The sequence below is a fragment of the Budorcas taxicolor genome, chromosome 9 (genome assembly GCF_023091745.1).
Source record: "Budorcas taxicolor isolate Tak-1 chromosome 9, Takin1.1, whole genome shotgun sequence".
Lineage (NCBI taxonomy): Eukaryota > Metazoa > Chordata > Mammalia > Artiodactyla > Bovidae > Budorcas > Budorcas taxicolor.
In genome coordinates, this window is record NC_068918.1 from 72,507,147 (window position 1) to 72,524,210 (window position 17,064).

Genomic DNA, 17,064 nt, shown 5'->3' on the forward strand with positions numbered 1-17,064 from the left:
AGGGAACTTGAGATGTCGGGGACCCAGGAGAGGGGCCACCTTTCTTTTGTGTAGTTTATTTGTGTGTTCTGTTTGTCTTGTTTACGCCGAGGAATAGTCAGGAAATACAACTGTCAATGGGGATGCTAGATCCGTGGCTTCTGTTCTCAGCAGAGGGCGATATAAAAGCAAGTTCGCCCATAAACAGCGACCCCCTTTCGCGCCTCATCTCACACAAGCGCCCACAATTCCCTTCCCCAGCTGATTTATTTACGGACAGAAGAGCCCCGCCCTCCCGGGAGTGGAAACAGCCCCACCCACCAATAGCTTCTCGCGATCCTTGAGCCGGCGTGAGCTTTGCGTAATTTCCGGTCGTGATCCTTCAGCCTTTCGGCGATTGGTCCGTTTCCACGGCCTGCTGAGTGATTTCCAGCCGGTTCCTGGAGCCGCACGTGTGGAGTGGAGTTAAAGACTGGGCGGTGAGCTGATTCTCAGAGACGTTCGGGAGATACCGTGTCACCGTCCGTCCGACTAGGAGAGTGCTGTCGTCCCTGTTTGGCGTGAGCGCCGCGCGGCTGCAAGCATGGTAAGTACGAGTTGGGGCGCCCTGGTTTGGCAGAGGCCAGGCTGAGTCCCCTAAGCCATTGGCTTCTGCATCCTGGAACTGGGATGGCACGTCCGAAGGTAAAGGCAGGCGGCTTTTGGCCCATTGTCCCGGTTTGGGTCACCCTCACCACCGCGGGCATAGTTTGCAGTTTAGAGCGGGGCTTCTACGGCCTAGCGTGCCTGTGGAGTAGACAGAAGAGGATGGCCTACCCTTTACCCTCCTAGAGGCCTAAAAACCTATAACAAAGCACACAGATGCGACACCCAGTGCTTCGTGACGTCAGGCGGAGAGGGGTTTGCTCGTCTCTCCAGACGTTGCAGTGGCAGGTGTCTGCTCATCTGTCTACTCTCGGGAAGACGAGCTTCTAAGATTGGGCCTACTCAACTGGAATGATCTTTCAGTTTATAAACTCGAGGTTGAGCAGTGAAACGAGAAGCTAGAACGATGGTGAATCCTGTATTTCAACTTCAGTTGTTGTGTCATGGTTTTAATAGTTTGTACAGGAAGTGTTTCTCCTGCTTGTAACTCTTCCTCAGATTTTCCTGTGGTGGACTCCCATTCTGGTTCAGACTCTCAGGGACCTTCTGTGAGCCCCCACTTTAAAGTAACTGTTGAGTCGTTACCCATTCCTGTGTTTCGTTTTGCTTGCCTTCACCTGAAACCCGGTTCTCGGTGATTTGCCTGTGGAGAACAGGAACTTTAACTTTCCCATTGCCATATTCCCAGCACCGGTAACTAGGTTTGGCACGGAGTACCTCCCCAAAAAAGGTTTGTTGAAGGAAGGTAGTGTTTTTTGTTTGTTTTTGTTTTTGTTGTTGTTGTTTTTATTAACATAGTTGATGTTGCCTGCCCTGAAAGTGCAAGTTTTGACAATCTGTTGATCCTTCCCATAACTTATTGAAGATGCCTGTGGGGGGTATAATCAGTGTTTTTTGTTGTTGTTCTGATTTATTACTGTGATTCTGTTTCTTTGAAGCCTCACAGGAAGAAAAAGCCCTTTATAGAGAAGAAGAAAGCTGTGTCTTTTCACCTGGTCCACCGGAGCCAAAGAGATCCTTTAGCAGCAGATGAGACTGCACCCCAAAGGGTTCTGTTGCCTACACAGAAGGTAGGTCCTCTTCTATAGCCAGTAAGTTTGTAGGTGGATTGTTGATTGTTTTTAATTATATTAGTCAGCTGCTGTTCTCAGATAACTGATCTTCTGGGAAACAAAATATGTGATTTAATTCTCAGTAAATATGTTCATTTTTACAGCATGCATGTTTATTTTGTTGAGAGAATATTTTTATTGGAGATGTTTAAGTGAGCAGTCTTGTAGAGTAATGGAAAATATTTACTAATCCATCAGCAACAATGCTTTATGGTGTTATTTAGGGCACAACCATATGCTCAGTCTTTGCTTTCCATGAGATATTGGCATTTCATAACCACAAACTGTATTTTTGCCTCCTGGTCATCTCATGAAATATAAAACTCATGAGTTAGCTTTAGAACATGCAAGGGAGCTTTTAAGAGGTTGATTTGGTAATTATCAGTCAGAGTATACTTGTTAAGTGTGAGTAATGTGGAGGGAAGTATTGGGGAACCCAGGCATATTCAGCTTCGTTGTAAAGCCAATTGGTGTTATGCCTTGAGAAGTTTCTTTGCATATAAATTCAGGAAATTGTACTTGCCTTTCAGTGCTCCCTAGTCTTTTAATTCTCCACATAACATGGTAAAATAGTGTGTGTGTGTTTCTTGGCTTGAATTGTTGTACAGAAGTGTCTAATGGAAGGAGGAACTATTTTCATTCCATTTTAATTTTATGTGGCATCCTGTGTTTCCTGAGTTTGTCAAGATGTCTTTGTCTCATTCCTATCAGCTAGAGTGTTCATGGGTCATCTGCCCCATGTTCTGAAAGTTGTGCTCATTGGAAGTTTCCTGGGTTTTATCCTTGGAACAGGTACTATGTCCATTTTGTTTATTACCCTAGATAAAAGATGAAGAAAGGCGAGCAGAGCAGAGGAAGTATGGAGTGTTCTTTGACGATGACTATGACTACCTGCAGCACCTGAAGGAACCATCTGGCCCCTCGGAGCTCATTCCCACAAGTACCTTCGGTGCACCTTACAGGGGAGATGGGAGAGAAGAGCCTTTAGTAACTTCAGTAAGACTTTTTAGCAATTTGAGTGTGAGTGTGTGTAAAGGGCCGTGAGTGAGTAAACCATCACTTTTAAATCAAGGTAACTGTTTGAGGCAAGAATTGATGTCAGCTAGAGAACTGAATCTGCACTCAATAGTTGGTGCTCATGGGCTCTAAGCATGGGCTTAGCTGATCGTGGCAGGTGGGATCTTCCAGACCTGGACTCAAACCCATGTCCTCTGCATTGGCAGGCAGATTCTTACCCACTGTACTACCAGGGAAGTCCTTATTTTTAGTTTAGTATGAGTGTATAGTAAATTTTCCTGTGAAACTTTTATATCACTTTTGGCACTTAAAAAAAAAAAAGACGAATATATTGGGCTTATAGACAGAAAGGAGAGATACAAAGAGCATCAATTTCCCCTGCTTCTCATCGCGAGTCCTGCCATGGTCTAGACTTTTTCCTTGGGGAAGATGTGATCATAAGCTCCTCCAGTCCATACTTGTTGCTTAAGAAAAGTCAAAAGGGTTAGGCGTCAGCATGTTATACCAAAGAGTTATTAATAATAACTGTTCACCTGATCATTCACTCACTAGGTTGTAGCTCTCTTGGGAGGCCACATGCCCCATTACCACATCTTTACCAGAACCTATTTCTCTACACCTTCTTCCCCAAGCCTGTTATATCTGGAGTAGGATATGTATCTTATTGACTCATTTCCTTCCAATGACCCATTAAAGGAGGGAAAGTGGCTCAGTTTCTTTATCCTAAGTAATAAACGTTTTCACTTTAGTTCAGTCGTTCAGTCATGACCGACTCTTTGCAACGCCATGAATCGCAGCACACCAGGCCCCCCTGTCCATTACCAACTCCTGGAGTTTACCCAGACTCATGTCCATTGAGTCGGTGATGCCATCCAGATATCTCATCCTCTGTTGTCCCCTTCTCCTCCTGCCCCCAATCCCTCCCAGCATCAGGGTCTTTTCCAGTGAGTCACCTCTTCGCATGAGGTGGCCAAAGTATTGGAGTTTCAGCTTCAGCATCAGTCCTTCAATGAACACCCAGGACTGATCTCCTTTAGGATGGACTGGTTGGATCTCCTTGCAGTCCAAGGGACTCTCAAGAGTCTTCTCCAACACCACAGTTCAAAAGCATCAATTCTTCGGCGCTCAGCTTTCTTCACAGTCCACTCTCACATTCATACATAACCACTGGGAAAACCATAGGCTTGACTAGACGGACCTTTGTTGGCAAAGTAATGTCTCTGCTTTTCAATATGCTATCTAGGTTGGTCATAACTTTCCTTCCAAGGAGTAAGTGTCTTTTAATTTCATGGCTGCAGTCACCATCTGCAGTGATTTTGGAGCCCCCAAAAATAAAGTCTGACACTGTTTCCCCATCTATTTCCCATGAAGTGATGGGACCAGATGCCATGATCTTCGTTTTCTGAATGTTGAGCTTTAAGCCAACTCTTTCACTCTCCTCTTTCACTTTCATCAAGAGGCTTTTTAGCTCCTCTTCACTTTCTGCCATAAGGGTGGTGTCATCTGTATATCTGAGGTGATTGATATTTCTCCCGGCAATCTTGATTCCAGCTTGTGCTTCTTCCAGTCCAGTGTTTTTCATGATGTACTCTGCATATAAGTTAAATAAACTGGGTGACAATATACAGCCTTGATGTACTTCTTTTCCTATTTGGAACCAGTCTGTTGTTCCATGTCCAGTTCTAATTGTTGCTTCCTGACCTACATATAGGTTTCTCAAGAGGTAGGTCAGGTGGTCTGGTATTCCCATCTCTCAGAATTTTCCACAGTTTATTGTGATCCACACAGTCAAAGGCTTTGGCATAGTCAATAAAGCAGAAATAGATGTTTTTCTGGAACTCTTGATTTTTCCATGATCCAGCGGATGTTGGCAATTTCATCTCCGGTTCCTCTTCCTTTTCTAAAACCAGCTTGAACATCTGGGAGTTCATGGTTCACGTACTGCTGAAGTCTGGCTTGGAGAATTTTGAGCATTACTTTACTAGCATGTGAGATGAGTGCAACTGTGCGGTAGTTTGAGCATTCTTTGGCATTGCCTTTCTTTGGGATTGGAATGAAAACTGACCTTTTCCAGTCCTGTGGCCACTGCTGAGTTTTCCAAATGTGCTGGCATATTGAGTGCAGCACTTTCACAGCATCATCTTTCAGGATTTGAAATGCTCAACTGGAATTCCATGACCTCCACTAGCTTTGTTCGTAGTGATGCTTTCCAAGGCCCACTTGACTTCACATTCCAGGAAGTCTGGCTCTAGATGAGTGATCACACCATCGTGACTATCTGGGTCTTGAAGATCTTTTTTATACAGTTCTTCTGTGTATTCTTATGAAGTCCTAACATTCTTCTGGCTAAATTGTATTGGCCAGTAAAAGATTGTTTAATTCATTTTGGATAAAAGTAACCACTATCTAATTAACTCTTCTAACAGACTAAGACTATTGAAGGGCACTTCAGTGATATTTATAAGGATATGTGGATTATGTTGGAAAAACAAGTGCCATTGGTTTTCAGTAGCATGATGCAAAAATATGGATGGGTCCCATGTGTTTCTTCAGCTGTAACGTGTAACAAACCACCAAAGTGAGTAAACCAGGAGTACTGAATATGCCCTAAAAACAGAAAGTAAAGCAGTACAGAAAGGCAGTGAAGAAATTAGTAATGTGTGATCAGTCCCTGAATTTTTCATGAAGCAAAGCAGGTGCTGTCACAGCAGAGAGCAATTCAGAATCGTTGCAACCACTAAAAAAGTGACAGGCCTTTATCCAAAATGTAATTACTGTCTAAACTCTATATATGTGATTCTTTTCTCCAAAGGTAATTCATTGAGCACAAGCTGATCTTCCTCTTTTTAACCCCAGAGTCCAAGGATAGATAATCACAAAGTGTTTTAAAAGTACATATTTTACCACAGTTTTAAAAAGTTGTAATATGTACCAAAATTATTAAATGATGCCCTTTAAATGGCTGAACTGTGTAATATGTGAACCATATCTCAGTAAATCTTTTAAGAAATAGGATTCTACAGCAGAAAGCCATATCTTTGCCCATGTTTATGCGCCTGAAAAAACTCTTTAGAAGCCCTAGGAGCTTACTAGACAGGCCCTCGTGCTCTTCAGTGGCTTTCAGCAGGCTCTGTCTGTGAGCCGGTGAGAGTGTGCAACTTGGCTTCCTGCCTGCTCCTTGGCTGAGGATGGGACAGTTTTGAGGTCTAAGAACACATTGTAGTGATTCTTACATTATCAACTGTGTGGTTGAAAATATGAAACTAAAGCTTAGAGACCAGTCAGAAAATACGTGCCAGCCCATGTTGAAGTAGATTGTATGGTGTACAGAATGAGAGAGTTGACACAGTAAAGTTCCAGAACAGTAATCAGGAAGAGCTTCATGGAGAACAAAGAAACTGAGCTGGCCACTAAAAAGGGTGGATTCTAGTGAAGAGAGAAGGATCATTGCATTCAGAAAGAAGGGACATGAGGTAGTATTGTGGGTCATTGTGTCTAGCACATGTGTGCTCCATAAATTACTTTGAATTAGTCCATGATGTAAGGAACTGGACTTGATCTTATGTGGAGGTTCCATTACTGCATAACAGTAAGGAATCTGGACACATAGAGTAGACAAGGAGTTTTAATCTGGCAATAATAGCCTTTGACTATGTGGATTACAACAAATTGGAAAATTCTGAAAGAGATGGGAATACCAGACCACCTGACCTTCCTCTTGAGAAATCTGTATGCGGGTCAAGAAGCAACAGTTGGAACTGGACATGGAACAACAGACTGGTTCCAGATAGGGAAAGGAGTATGTCAAGGCTGTATATTGTCATCGTGCTTATTTAACTTATATGCAGAGTACTTCATGAGAAACGCTGGGCTGGATGAAGTACAAGCTGGAATCAAGATTACTGGAAGAAATATCAATAACCTCAGATATGCAGATGACATCACCCTTAACGGCAGAAAACAAAAAACTAAAGACCGCTTGATGAAAGTGAAAGAGAAGAGTGAAAAGTTGGCTTAAAATTCAGCATTCAGAAAACTAACGGCATCTGGTCCCATCACTTCATGGCAGATAGATGGAACAGTGGAAATAGTGACAGACTTTATTTTGGGGGGCTCCAAAATCACTGCAGATGGTGACTGCAGCCATGAAATTAAAAGACACTTACTCCTTGGAAGGAAAGTTATGACCAACCTAGATAGTATATTCAAAAGCAGAGACATTACTTTGCCAACAAAGGTCCATCTAGTCAAGGCTATGGTTTTTCCAGTGGTCACATATGGATGTGAGAGTTGGACTGTGAAGAAAGCTGAGCACTGAAGAATTGATGCTTTTGAACTGTGGTGTTGGAGAAGACTCTTGAGAGTCCCTTGGACTGCAAGGAGATCCAACCAGTCCATCCTAAAGGAAATCAGTCCTCAATGTTCATTGGAAGGACTGATGCTGAAGCTGAAATTCCAATAATTTGGCCACCTGATGTGAAGAACTGACTCATTTGAAAAGACCCTGATGCTGGGAACGATTGAAGGTGGGAGAAGGGGACGACAGAGGATAAGATGGTTGGATAGCATCGCTGTTGCAATGGACATGAGTTTGAGTAAACTCCGGGAGTTGGTGATGGACAGGGAGGCCTGGCATGCTACAGTTTATGGCATCTCAGAGTCGGACACGACTGAACGACTGAACTGAATAAAAGATTGGACTAGATGTAGATGAAGCAACATCTAACTGTCATCTGTGCCCTGGTTAGCCATGAGTAAGATGGTGCCCAGAAAATAGATGTGAAGTAACTGTATGCAGAAGTTCAAAACAGTGAGTGGGTAACAATGATACATGATCTTCCTAGGATTTAAGCAGCCAATTCAGAGAAAAGTTGTGCCAATACCAGAGCTGAGGACATTACCTCTGGTTTAGGTAGGAGGAGACTAATTTTGTTTTGAAATTTGAAGAGTGGCATTGTGATTTGAATCCCCCAAACCTCACTTAACTAGTCTCAGGCAGTCATGCCATTTAACATTTCATAGCTTGTGTTTGACTAAAACATGCTGACAACTCATGGAGTCGATAGGATTAAGTGAAGTGATATACTAGATTAAGTTTTGTGAAGTATTACAAGGAAGTTGCTTTTGAGATGATGGGGATATGCATGTTCAAAATTGGTAACTGGAGTATAAGTAAGACAATGCAGAATATGGTTATGTTAGTAGAATTGCCGTAACAAATTACCACATATTACCACTGGGTGGCTTAAAACAACGGGGATGTATTCTGTCACAAGAAGTCTGAAAGCAAGCTTTTGGAAGGTTGTTCCTTCTCTGGGGCCTCACAGGAAGAATCTTTCTGTGCCTGTCTCCTAGTTTCTGGTAGTTGCCAGCAATCCTTAGTTTTCTGTTGCCTGTAGGTATAGCACTCCAGTCTTCCTCCATCTTCATATGCCTTTCTCCCTTGTGTGTCTTATTGTCTTCACGTGGCCTCCTTATAAGGACACACCATCATCCAGTATCATCTCATCTTAACTAATTACACCTGTGAGGAACCTGTTTCCAAACCAGGTCACTTTCTGAACTGGATGGACATGAATTTGGGGGGCACTTCAACTCTTAGTAGTTCAAAAGTATTCCTAAATCTAACCATTGCATAATTTATTTTTCAAGACCAGTGGAATTAAGTTGCCTTCCTCAGTGTTTGCATCAGAGTTTGAGGAAGATGTTGGATTGTTAAATAAAGCAGCTCCTGTTTCAGGTATGTATAATTTTAACTTCAAGTGGACAGAGCTTTATTTTACAAAAAGCAACATATAGTAATGATACAAAGTTTTTCTGTACCTGATAAAGTGTTAGAACAATTGAGATGTGTTTGAATTCAGATTAGAAATCATTAAATTAGGAAGGGTAACTGTGATCAGCGTCTCTTTATTGCCATCAAATTCTTAATCTTTAAAGTTCCTATTTGGAGAGAAAAGTGGGAAAATTATTTTTGGTGATCTAGTAGGGGAATTTTAGCCTTGACCTAACCTCTCACAAAGGAAACAGTGATAACTCAGCCTTACATTCATGTTGTGCAGTCATGGAAATACTTAATCTGTTTGCGTTCAGAATTCATCCCAAGAGTGTAGAGAAGTATTTTATAGAAGTCCATCTTACCGTTTATTCTAGATACACCAAAAATTAATAATGTTTGGGTTCTTTTTTGCAGTACCAGGACTAAAATGAACAAACAGAAGTCCACAGATGTGGTGTTTGATATTTCTTACTAAACTGCCTTAATTATTGACCAACACTTGCCATGTGTCATTCATTCATTTAATCCATTCTGCAAATTTTTTAGTTGCACTATGACCGAGTTTGGGTTAAATCAGAAAAAAAACATTGTCTCTGACCTCTTAATTATCATCAGCTGGGAGAGATAGACAAAGAATGGGAAATTACAATCATAGTACAAATGAATGAGTTGTTGTAAAGCCCCAAAGATGTCGTGATTGATGTCTTAGGTAGAACTTAAGTAGGTAGATGGAGGTGGGGTGAGGAAGAGAGGATACTCCAAGAAAAAGCATAAATATAGGAATCTGCACACCTTTTATCTGTAGTAGGCCTGGAAGGAAGGGTAAGGGTTAATGTGAAACAAGGCTGGAGGTCAAGTAATGGCCAGTCTGTGAAGGGTGTTGAAAGCCATGTCAGTTTACAGGTTTGAACTAGAAAGTGTTTCTAGGACTAATATTTTTACATATAGAAGAACACAGCCAAAGAAACAGGTTGGGATTTGATAAAATCTCATAGCCTAAAAAGACAAAAAGGTCTGAAAAGACAGGAGTTTCACGGACTACAGATACTTGTTAGGTTGGTGCAAAAGTAATTGTGATTTGCATTATTGAACTTTGCCCTTTGATATGGGAATCCATTCTTTAGCAAAAGTGGTTATGTTATACATCATTTTAATGTGCATTTCCTGCTTTATGTGTTTTTTTACTAATGACTTATTACTTGCTGTTCATTTCATGTTTATTTTAGACTGTAGAAATGATGTTAGACAAAAAGCAAATTTGAGCAATTTTTTTTTTTTTTTTGAGTTCAAAACTGGGTCATGGTCATAAAGCAGTGGAGACAATTCACAACATCAGCTACTCATTAGGCCCAGGAACTGCTAAGAAACTTATAGTGCAGTAGTAGTTCAAGAAGTTTTGCAAAGGAGACGAGAGCCTTGAAGATGAGGGAGCATAGTGGCCGATGAGAGAAAGTTGATAGTGACCAATTGAGAGCAACCATCACAGCTGATTCCTCTTACAGCTCCACGAGAAGTTGCCAAGAACTCGGTGTTAACCATTCTACTGTCATTCGACATTTGAAGCAAATTGGAAAGGTGAAAAGGCTTGATAAGTGGGTGCCTTGTGAGCTGACTAAAACTCAAAAAAATCATTTTGAAATGTCTTTTATTGTATGCAACAATGAACCATTTCTTGATCAGATTGTGACATACAGTGAAAAAGTGGATTTGATACAACAGCTGGGGATGACCAGCTCTGTGGTTGAATGGAGAAGCTCCAAAGCAATTCCCAAAGTCAAACTTGCACCCAAAAAAAGGTCATGATCACTGTTTGGTGGTCTGCTGCTGGCCTGATCCACTGCAGCTTTCTGAATCCCACCAAAACCACTACAGCTGAGAAGTATGCTCAGCAAATCAATGAGATACACAAAAAAATGCAAAGCCTACAGCCAGTATTGGTCACATAATGGGCCTGGTTCTCCACAGCAACACTTGATCACACATCACACAACCAACACTTCAGACGCTGAATGAATTGGGCTACAAAGTTGTACTTCATATGCCATATTTGCTTGACCTCTCGCTAACTGACTACCACTTCTTCAAGCATTTCAACAACTTTGCAGGGAAAATACTTCCACAACCAATAGGATGTAGAAAATGCTTTCTGAGAGTTCACTGAATCCTGAATCATGGATTTTTACACTATAGGAATAAGCTTATTTCTCATTAGCAAAAATGTGTTGATTATAATGGTTCTTACCTTGATTAATAAAGATGTGTTTGAGCCTAGTTATAATGATGTAAAATTCACAGTCCAAAACCACAACTACTTTTGTACCAGCCTAATAATTTTTCTTCTAACAGGTGAACTTAAAGCCCAATTTTTTCCTGCGGGTAAAAGCTTTCAATTTTGCTAAATAGACAAAGCTTAATATTTTAGATCTGTGTTTTACCAGTGGGTATTCGAACCAGAGGGACTTTTTCTTTTTTAAATTTTCTTGCAGTTATGTTTTTATTCCTGAACTTTTAAAAATTTTAGTCACTGTTTTTTAGTATATAGAGTCAGGCATGTAATAGCTGCCGAATTATATTAGTTAAGTGAGTGAATCGTGCTTTCTTGGGAATTACTGCTCAATTTTTGTTTTTCTTCTAGGACCTCGGTTAGATTTTGATCCTGACATTGTTGCAGCTCTTGATGATGATTTTGATTTTGATAATCCGGATAATTTACTTGAAGATGATTTCATTCTTCAGGCCAGTAAGCCAACAGAAGAGGAAGAGGGAATGGAGATACAGTACGTGTGGTTTGTTTTGAAGCAGGAATGCCCTGACTGTTGCTTCCGTAGGACTATAACCATTAGTTATAGCTGGAAGAGACCTTTGAGAGCATTCAGTCTGAGTCTTCTCATTCTAGGACTTGAGGTCCCTACAAGCCATCAATAGATGGGGCTAAAGTCCAAGTCGCTTGATTGCTAGTTCATTACTTTTCCAACCAAATCATACAGGTCAAACAGCACAGCTGTTCTTGCCTAAACAAGCATCCTGCCTGAAATACCCTCAAATTTTACTTGTGTAAAGTCATTTGGTTCTGTTGTTTTTCAAGTTGCTTTGACAGTTAACTTATGGCTCTGACTTTAGGAAATCTGAGGCCGAAGATGACAGTGAGTGGGAAGATGTGGGTGATGAGGAAGGAGGTGGTGATGACGGTAGATACGACCATGTAGGCTCATCAGATGAGGATCTGTCTGCCCCTGGCCAACCTCTTGGGGCTGTAGAAAATCACTTCTTCTGGGAAGAGGAAACAAAAAGTCGCTTTACTGAGTATTCCTTGACGTCCTCAGTCATGAGGAGGAATGAACAGCTGACCCTACATGATGAGAGGTTTGAAAAGGTAAGGTTTCCAAATGGGGAGCCTTTTAACACCAATTCCTAGTATACATTATGGCATTGGAACCCAAAGCTAGAACTTTCATTGTTAGACTGTGTCTTTTAATAACAGATCATAAAATGGCCCCAGTTTTCATTCTGGAAAGAATGTGTTTAAGTCAGAAAGTGACTGATTAAACCTCCTGACATTCCTCGTAGAATCTGATAATTTGATTCTGAACCTCTCTGATCCTAATCTCTAAGAGTATGTTATCTTCAAGCATTGGCCAGGGCATAAACAAAATTGCATTTTTTTCCCTTTTCTTTTTTTTTTGAGTGTTTTTCTTACTGTTATATCCCAAGACCAATATGGTATCTGGCATATGGCAGGAGTTCAGACTGTTAAATAAATGATGAATAAATTCCTTCAAGGAATACCTAAGATAAAGGTTCTAACTTTGTCTTTTCAGTGAGTATTCATTTCCCTCTTTTCTCCAAGAAATAGGCAAACTGTTATTAATAACCTCACTTTTCAGGAGTTACATCACCTCTTGCTTAATTCTTTTACAAACCCTGACAGTGTTTACAGCATTTGAATAATACAGTAAATATCATCTAAACAAAGAGTGAAATTTGTGCATTAACACCATTTATTTACACAATCTATTAGCTTGCATGATCACTGAATATGGAAGTATCTGAAATATTCTGAGGTAAAGATTTCTGCCTAGGATTTGTTCAAGCTGAACAGAATAACTGCCTTTCTTTTTAAAAATTAAACTATAGTTGAGGTACAATGTTATATAAATAACAGGTATACAGTATATAGTGGTTCACAGTTTTAAAGATTATATTCCATTTATATTTATTATAAAATATTTATAGTTGTAAAATATTGGCTATTGTACAGTATGTCCTTATTTTATACCTAATAGTTTTTATGCATCTTAATTTGCCCCTATTTTGCCCCTCGTCCCTTCCCTCTCCACTGGTAACCACTAGTTTGTACTCCATATTGAGTCTTTTTTGTATTCACTAATTGATTGCATTTTCTTAGCTTCTGCATATAAGCAATATCATACACTATTTGTCTTTCACTTAGCATAGTACCCTTCAAGTCCATCCATGTTGCTGCAGATGGCAAAATTTCATTCTTTTTTATGTCTGAGTAGAAGTCTTGTGTGTGTGTATTTATACATGTGTATACACATACCACATCTTTATTCATCTGTTGATGGGTGCTTAGGTTCCTTTTGTGCCTTAGCTATTATAAATAGTGCTTCTATGAACATTGGGATACACATATCTTTCCAAGTTAGTGTTTTTGTTTCTTTCAAATATATACCCTGAAGTGGAATTGCTGGGTCATATGGTAATTCTGGTTTAGTTTTTTGAGAAGCTTACATAGTGTTTTCTACATTGGCTACACCTATTTGCATTCCTACCAACAGTGTACAAGGATTCCCTTTTCTCCACATCCTCACCAGTATTTGTTATTTTTATTGTTTCTGATAGCCATTCAAACAGGTGTGAGGTGATACCACATTGTAGTTTTGGTTTGCATTTCCCTGCTAATTGGCAGTTTTGAACATCTTTTATGGCCTGTTGACCATCTGCATTTCCTCTTTGGAATAATGTCTGTTTATGTCTTCTGCCCATTTTTAATCAGATTATTTGGGCTCTTTTTTTTTTTTTGGTGTTGAGTTTTATGAACTGTTTATATATATTGGGTATTAACCTTTTAACGGTCTTAACATTTCCAAATATTTTCTCCCATTGTGTAGGCGTTTTTTTATCAGTGGTCATTTTCATGTTAAATGAAAGCCTATTTTCAGTCTTGATGTCAGTTTTAGAATGCTGAGTAGAATGTCTTCCACATCATATTATTATGGTGCTAAATCTCTCCTAATACTTGATTAGTTGATCTCATGGTAGTGCTTAAATACTGTACAGGAGTAAAATGTAAAATTAACATTTAAATGCTATAGTCTTTACATTCACTTTTCATGTTATGTTTTCTCTTTACATTCAAGTTTTATGAGCAGTATGATGATGATGAAATTGGAGCTCTGGATAATGCTGAATTGGAAGGTTCCATTCAAGTAGACAGCAATCGCTTAGAGGAAGTTTTGAATGACTACTATAAAGAGAAGGCAGAGAAGTATGGTGACTTTTCTTTGACTTCTTGCTTGTTTTCATTTTCAAATAAAGTCTGTAATCACACAGCAAAATCTCAAAAATTACTCAGTCAGAATCCGTATTTTGAAAATAATACATTTTCCCTAACCTTTCGCTCGTATTTTGCTATTAAGAGTCCTGAAGCCGAATATAACAGTAAGTGGAAACACTGAGAGCCACTTTCTGTAGCTTTGACCTGAGTCCTGATGGAATAACAGGATTAAAGTACAAGGTCACGTACACTTGGAGGATATGGTGCTTCTAGTCTCTTCGGCTGAAGAATCATTCTGACTTCTCAGTATATATACTCTTCATCTTCATGAAAAGGTGTTCTGAGAAGTAGATCAGAGTTTGTCTCTTCAACCTGATTAGCATAACTTTCTAGCCGAACGTTTGGTAAATCATCACCCACATCAAGGTGATTTCTCTGAGAGAAACTAATGAGGTGTTTACATCTGCTCAAAAGGTCTGTGTTGCCTGATGACTATCATATGTAGATCCCAGTGCAGGACAAGGGTTACATTTTTTGAGTACTTGAATACTTTGATGAGACAGATGGGCTAATGCTTTTCAAGGCTTTAAAAAAAGGTAATGTTATATAGGAAAACTTCCATCTTGTTTAATGTGCTAAAACTGTGTAAAGATACAGATAGGTTTTTCCTTCCTGTCAGCAGAATGACAGGGGAAAGGCAAGGCTGGATAGAGCTAATTGTGACAGGAAGTAACAGATGGGGCAAATGAGTTTGTGAATTTGAAAAAAAGCTGTTGTTTCCTTAGCTCTTTAGTGCAGTTTCAGTAACATATAGTGTAATAATAAGTGGTATTTTTTTCCCCTCCTCTATCTTCATTTTGGAAAACTCAACCAAAAGTTGTGTAAAACTGAATACTCTTGAACCCTTCGAGGATCAGGACCTGCCAGTGAATGAGCTAGATGGGTCTGAGGAGGAAGAGATCATTACTGTAGTTCTTGAAGAAGCCAAAGAAAAGTGGGATTGTGAATCTATTTGTAGTAAGTATCTTAAGTATCTGTTTTACTGCTGAAAGTACGGTAATAATTTTAAAGTACTGAATACATTGACTTTTTGGAAAAGTACATATTTTGGGAAAATATTTCAGTTTGCTTTTGTTCAGTCAGTAAGTGGTGTCTGATTCTTTTGTGACCCCATGGAACTGCAGCACACCAGGTTTCCCTGAACCCTCACTCTCTCTCGCAGTTTGCTCAAACTCCTGTCCTCAGTGTTTTCCAGCATCAGGATCTTTTCTAGTGAATTGGCTCTTCACATCAGGTGGCCAAAGATTTGGAGCTTCAGCATCAGTCCTTTCAGTGAATATTCATTTCAGTTCAGTTCAGTCAGTCGCTCAGTCGTGTCCGACTCTTTGCGACCCCGTGAATCGCAGCACGCCAGGCCTCCCTGTCCATCACCAACTCCCGGAGTTCACTCAGACTCACGTCCATTGAGTCAGTGATGCCATCCAGCCATCTCATCCTCTGTCGTCCCCTTCTCCTCCTGCCCCCAATCCCTCCCAGCATCAGAGTCTTTTCCAATGAGTCAACTTTTTGCATGAGGTGGCCAAAGTACTGGAGTTTCTTAGTTGTAAATTGAAATATTTAAAAATGTAGCAGACACAATTGTTATTTTGAACTGTGAAAACACTAAAGAATATAGGAGGAACTCAGTAATGTTTTCGCTGAACTGAAAGTGGACTTGTTAATACATGATTTTTGTGTGTTTGTGTTTTTTTTTTTAAGGTACATACTCAAATTTATATAACCATCCACAGCTTATCAAATATCAACCAAAGGTAAGGCATAGTGTTCTGAGCTATTTGAAATATGCAGTGTAGGAACTGGAGTGTACAGATTATTTTCTCAGGGCTTTACCTCTTTGTGGCTTTCAACACCATTGTGAAAAGCAACAAAATGTGCCATTAGTGAGCTGTTTTTTAGTAGGAGTGGAAAAGAGCCCAATTTCCATTTTATCTTTCTTTCAGCCCAAACAAATCCGACTATCTTCTAAAACAGGAATACCTCTCAATGTCTTACCTAAGAAAGGACTCACAGCAAAGCAAGTTGAACGAATGCAGATGATTAATAACAGTGATCTCCCTAAGATGTCAACCCAACCACGTTCTAAAAGTGAAAGCAAGGAGGACAAAAGAGCACGAAAGCAAGCTATCAAAGAAGAGCGCAAGGTAAACTAGTCTCAGGTGTGAGATTCAGAAAGAGCTGGGGCGGCGCAGGTATGCTCACGGGGAGTTTCTTTTGTAAAGTTAGTCTACATCAGTGTGAAGATCTGAGTAACATGAACATTTTCTTGCACAGGAACGGAGAGTGGAGAAGAAAGCTAACAAATTAGCCTTCAAACTGGAGAAAAGAAGGCAGGAAAAAGAGCTGCTGAACTTGAAGAAGAATGTTGAGGGTCTAAAGCTATGATAGTGGAACATTGAAGATAAGGTGCTTTCCCCATTAGGGATTTAAACATTAAAAAATGAACGAGGATCTTCAGAGAGAGAAAACTGTTCAGTCTGCCATTTTTATTGGCAGGTATTTTTTAAAAAACAAAAAACAGTACAGTATTTGTATTTATATCATCAGGTTTTCTCTGCCAACTGTCTTGTAAATATGGTAATATTTTAAAATTTAATATGGGCTTAAATTTGCTTAAATAAATAACAGTGGACATGAAATGTTTGGATAAATTAAAGGAAAAATATCTTCGTAACTTAAATGGAATTGATTTATTCTTCATTTATTTGTACAGTTGTCCCAGTTGCCTTTTGCAGATGTTCTCAAATATTTCTTTGAAAGCTTTCCACTCCTTTTCAAGACTTAAGTGGTTTGATTTCCTGTATGTTGAAAAGTAACCCAGTTAAAAATTCAAATTTGAAACAATAGTGGCAAGAGGAGCTTCCTTGAGACGGTTCCACTGGTTGGAAGCTAAATTTCCCATTGCTGTATGCAAAGGGTTATTTCAAAAGGGTGGTAAAACAATATCAAGGTCATTG

The 17,064-nt window shown here is 39.8% G+C and overlaps 1 protein-coding gene across 1 annotated transcript; it reads left to right on the forward strand.

Annotated features, from left to right (window-relative positions):
• The first annotated feature begins 420 nt into the window (after nucleotides 1-420).
• LTV1 (LTV1 ribosome biogenesis factor) lies at nucleotides 421-16,789 on the forward strand. Its single transcript, XM_052645874.1, has 11 exons — nucleotides 421-565; nucleotides 1,563-1,694; nucleotides 2,559-2,732; nucleotides 8,406-8,493; nucleotides 11,168-11,309; nucleotides 11,653-11,905; nucleotides 13,914-14,041; nucleotides 14,928-15,067; nucleotides 15,809-15,861; nucleotides 16,051-16,251; nucleotides 16,382-16,789. Exons 1-11 carry the CDS (start codon nucleotides 563-565, stop codon nucleotides 16,490-16,492), a joined length of 1,425 nt encoding a protein of 474 aa, XP_052501834.1. The 5' UTR covers nucleotides 421-562; the 3' UTR covers nucleotides 16,493-16,789.
• Nucleotides 16,790-17,064: the final 275 nt, after the last annotated feature.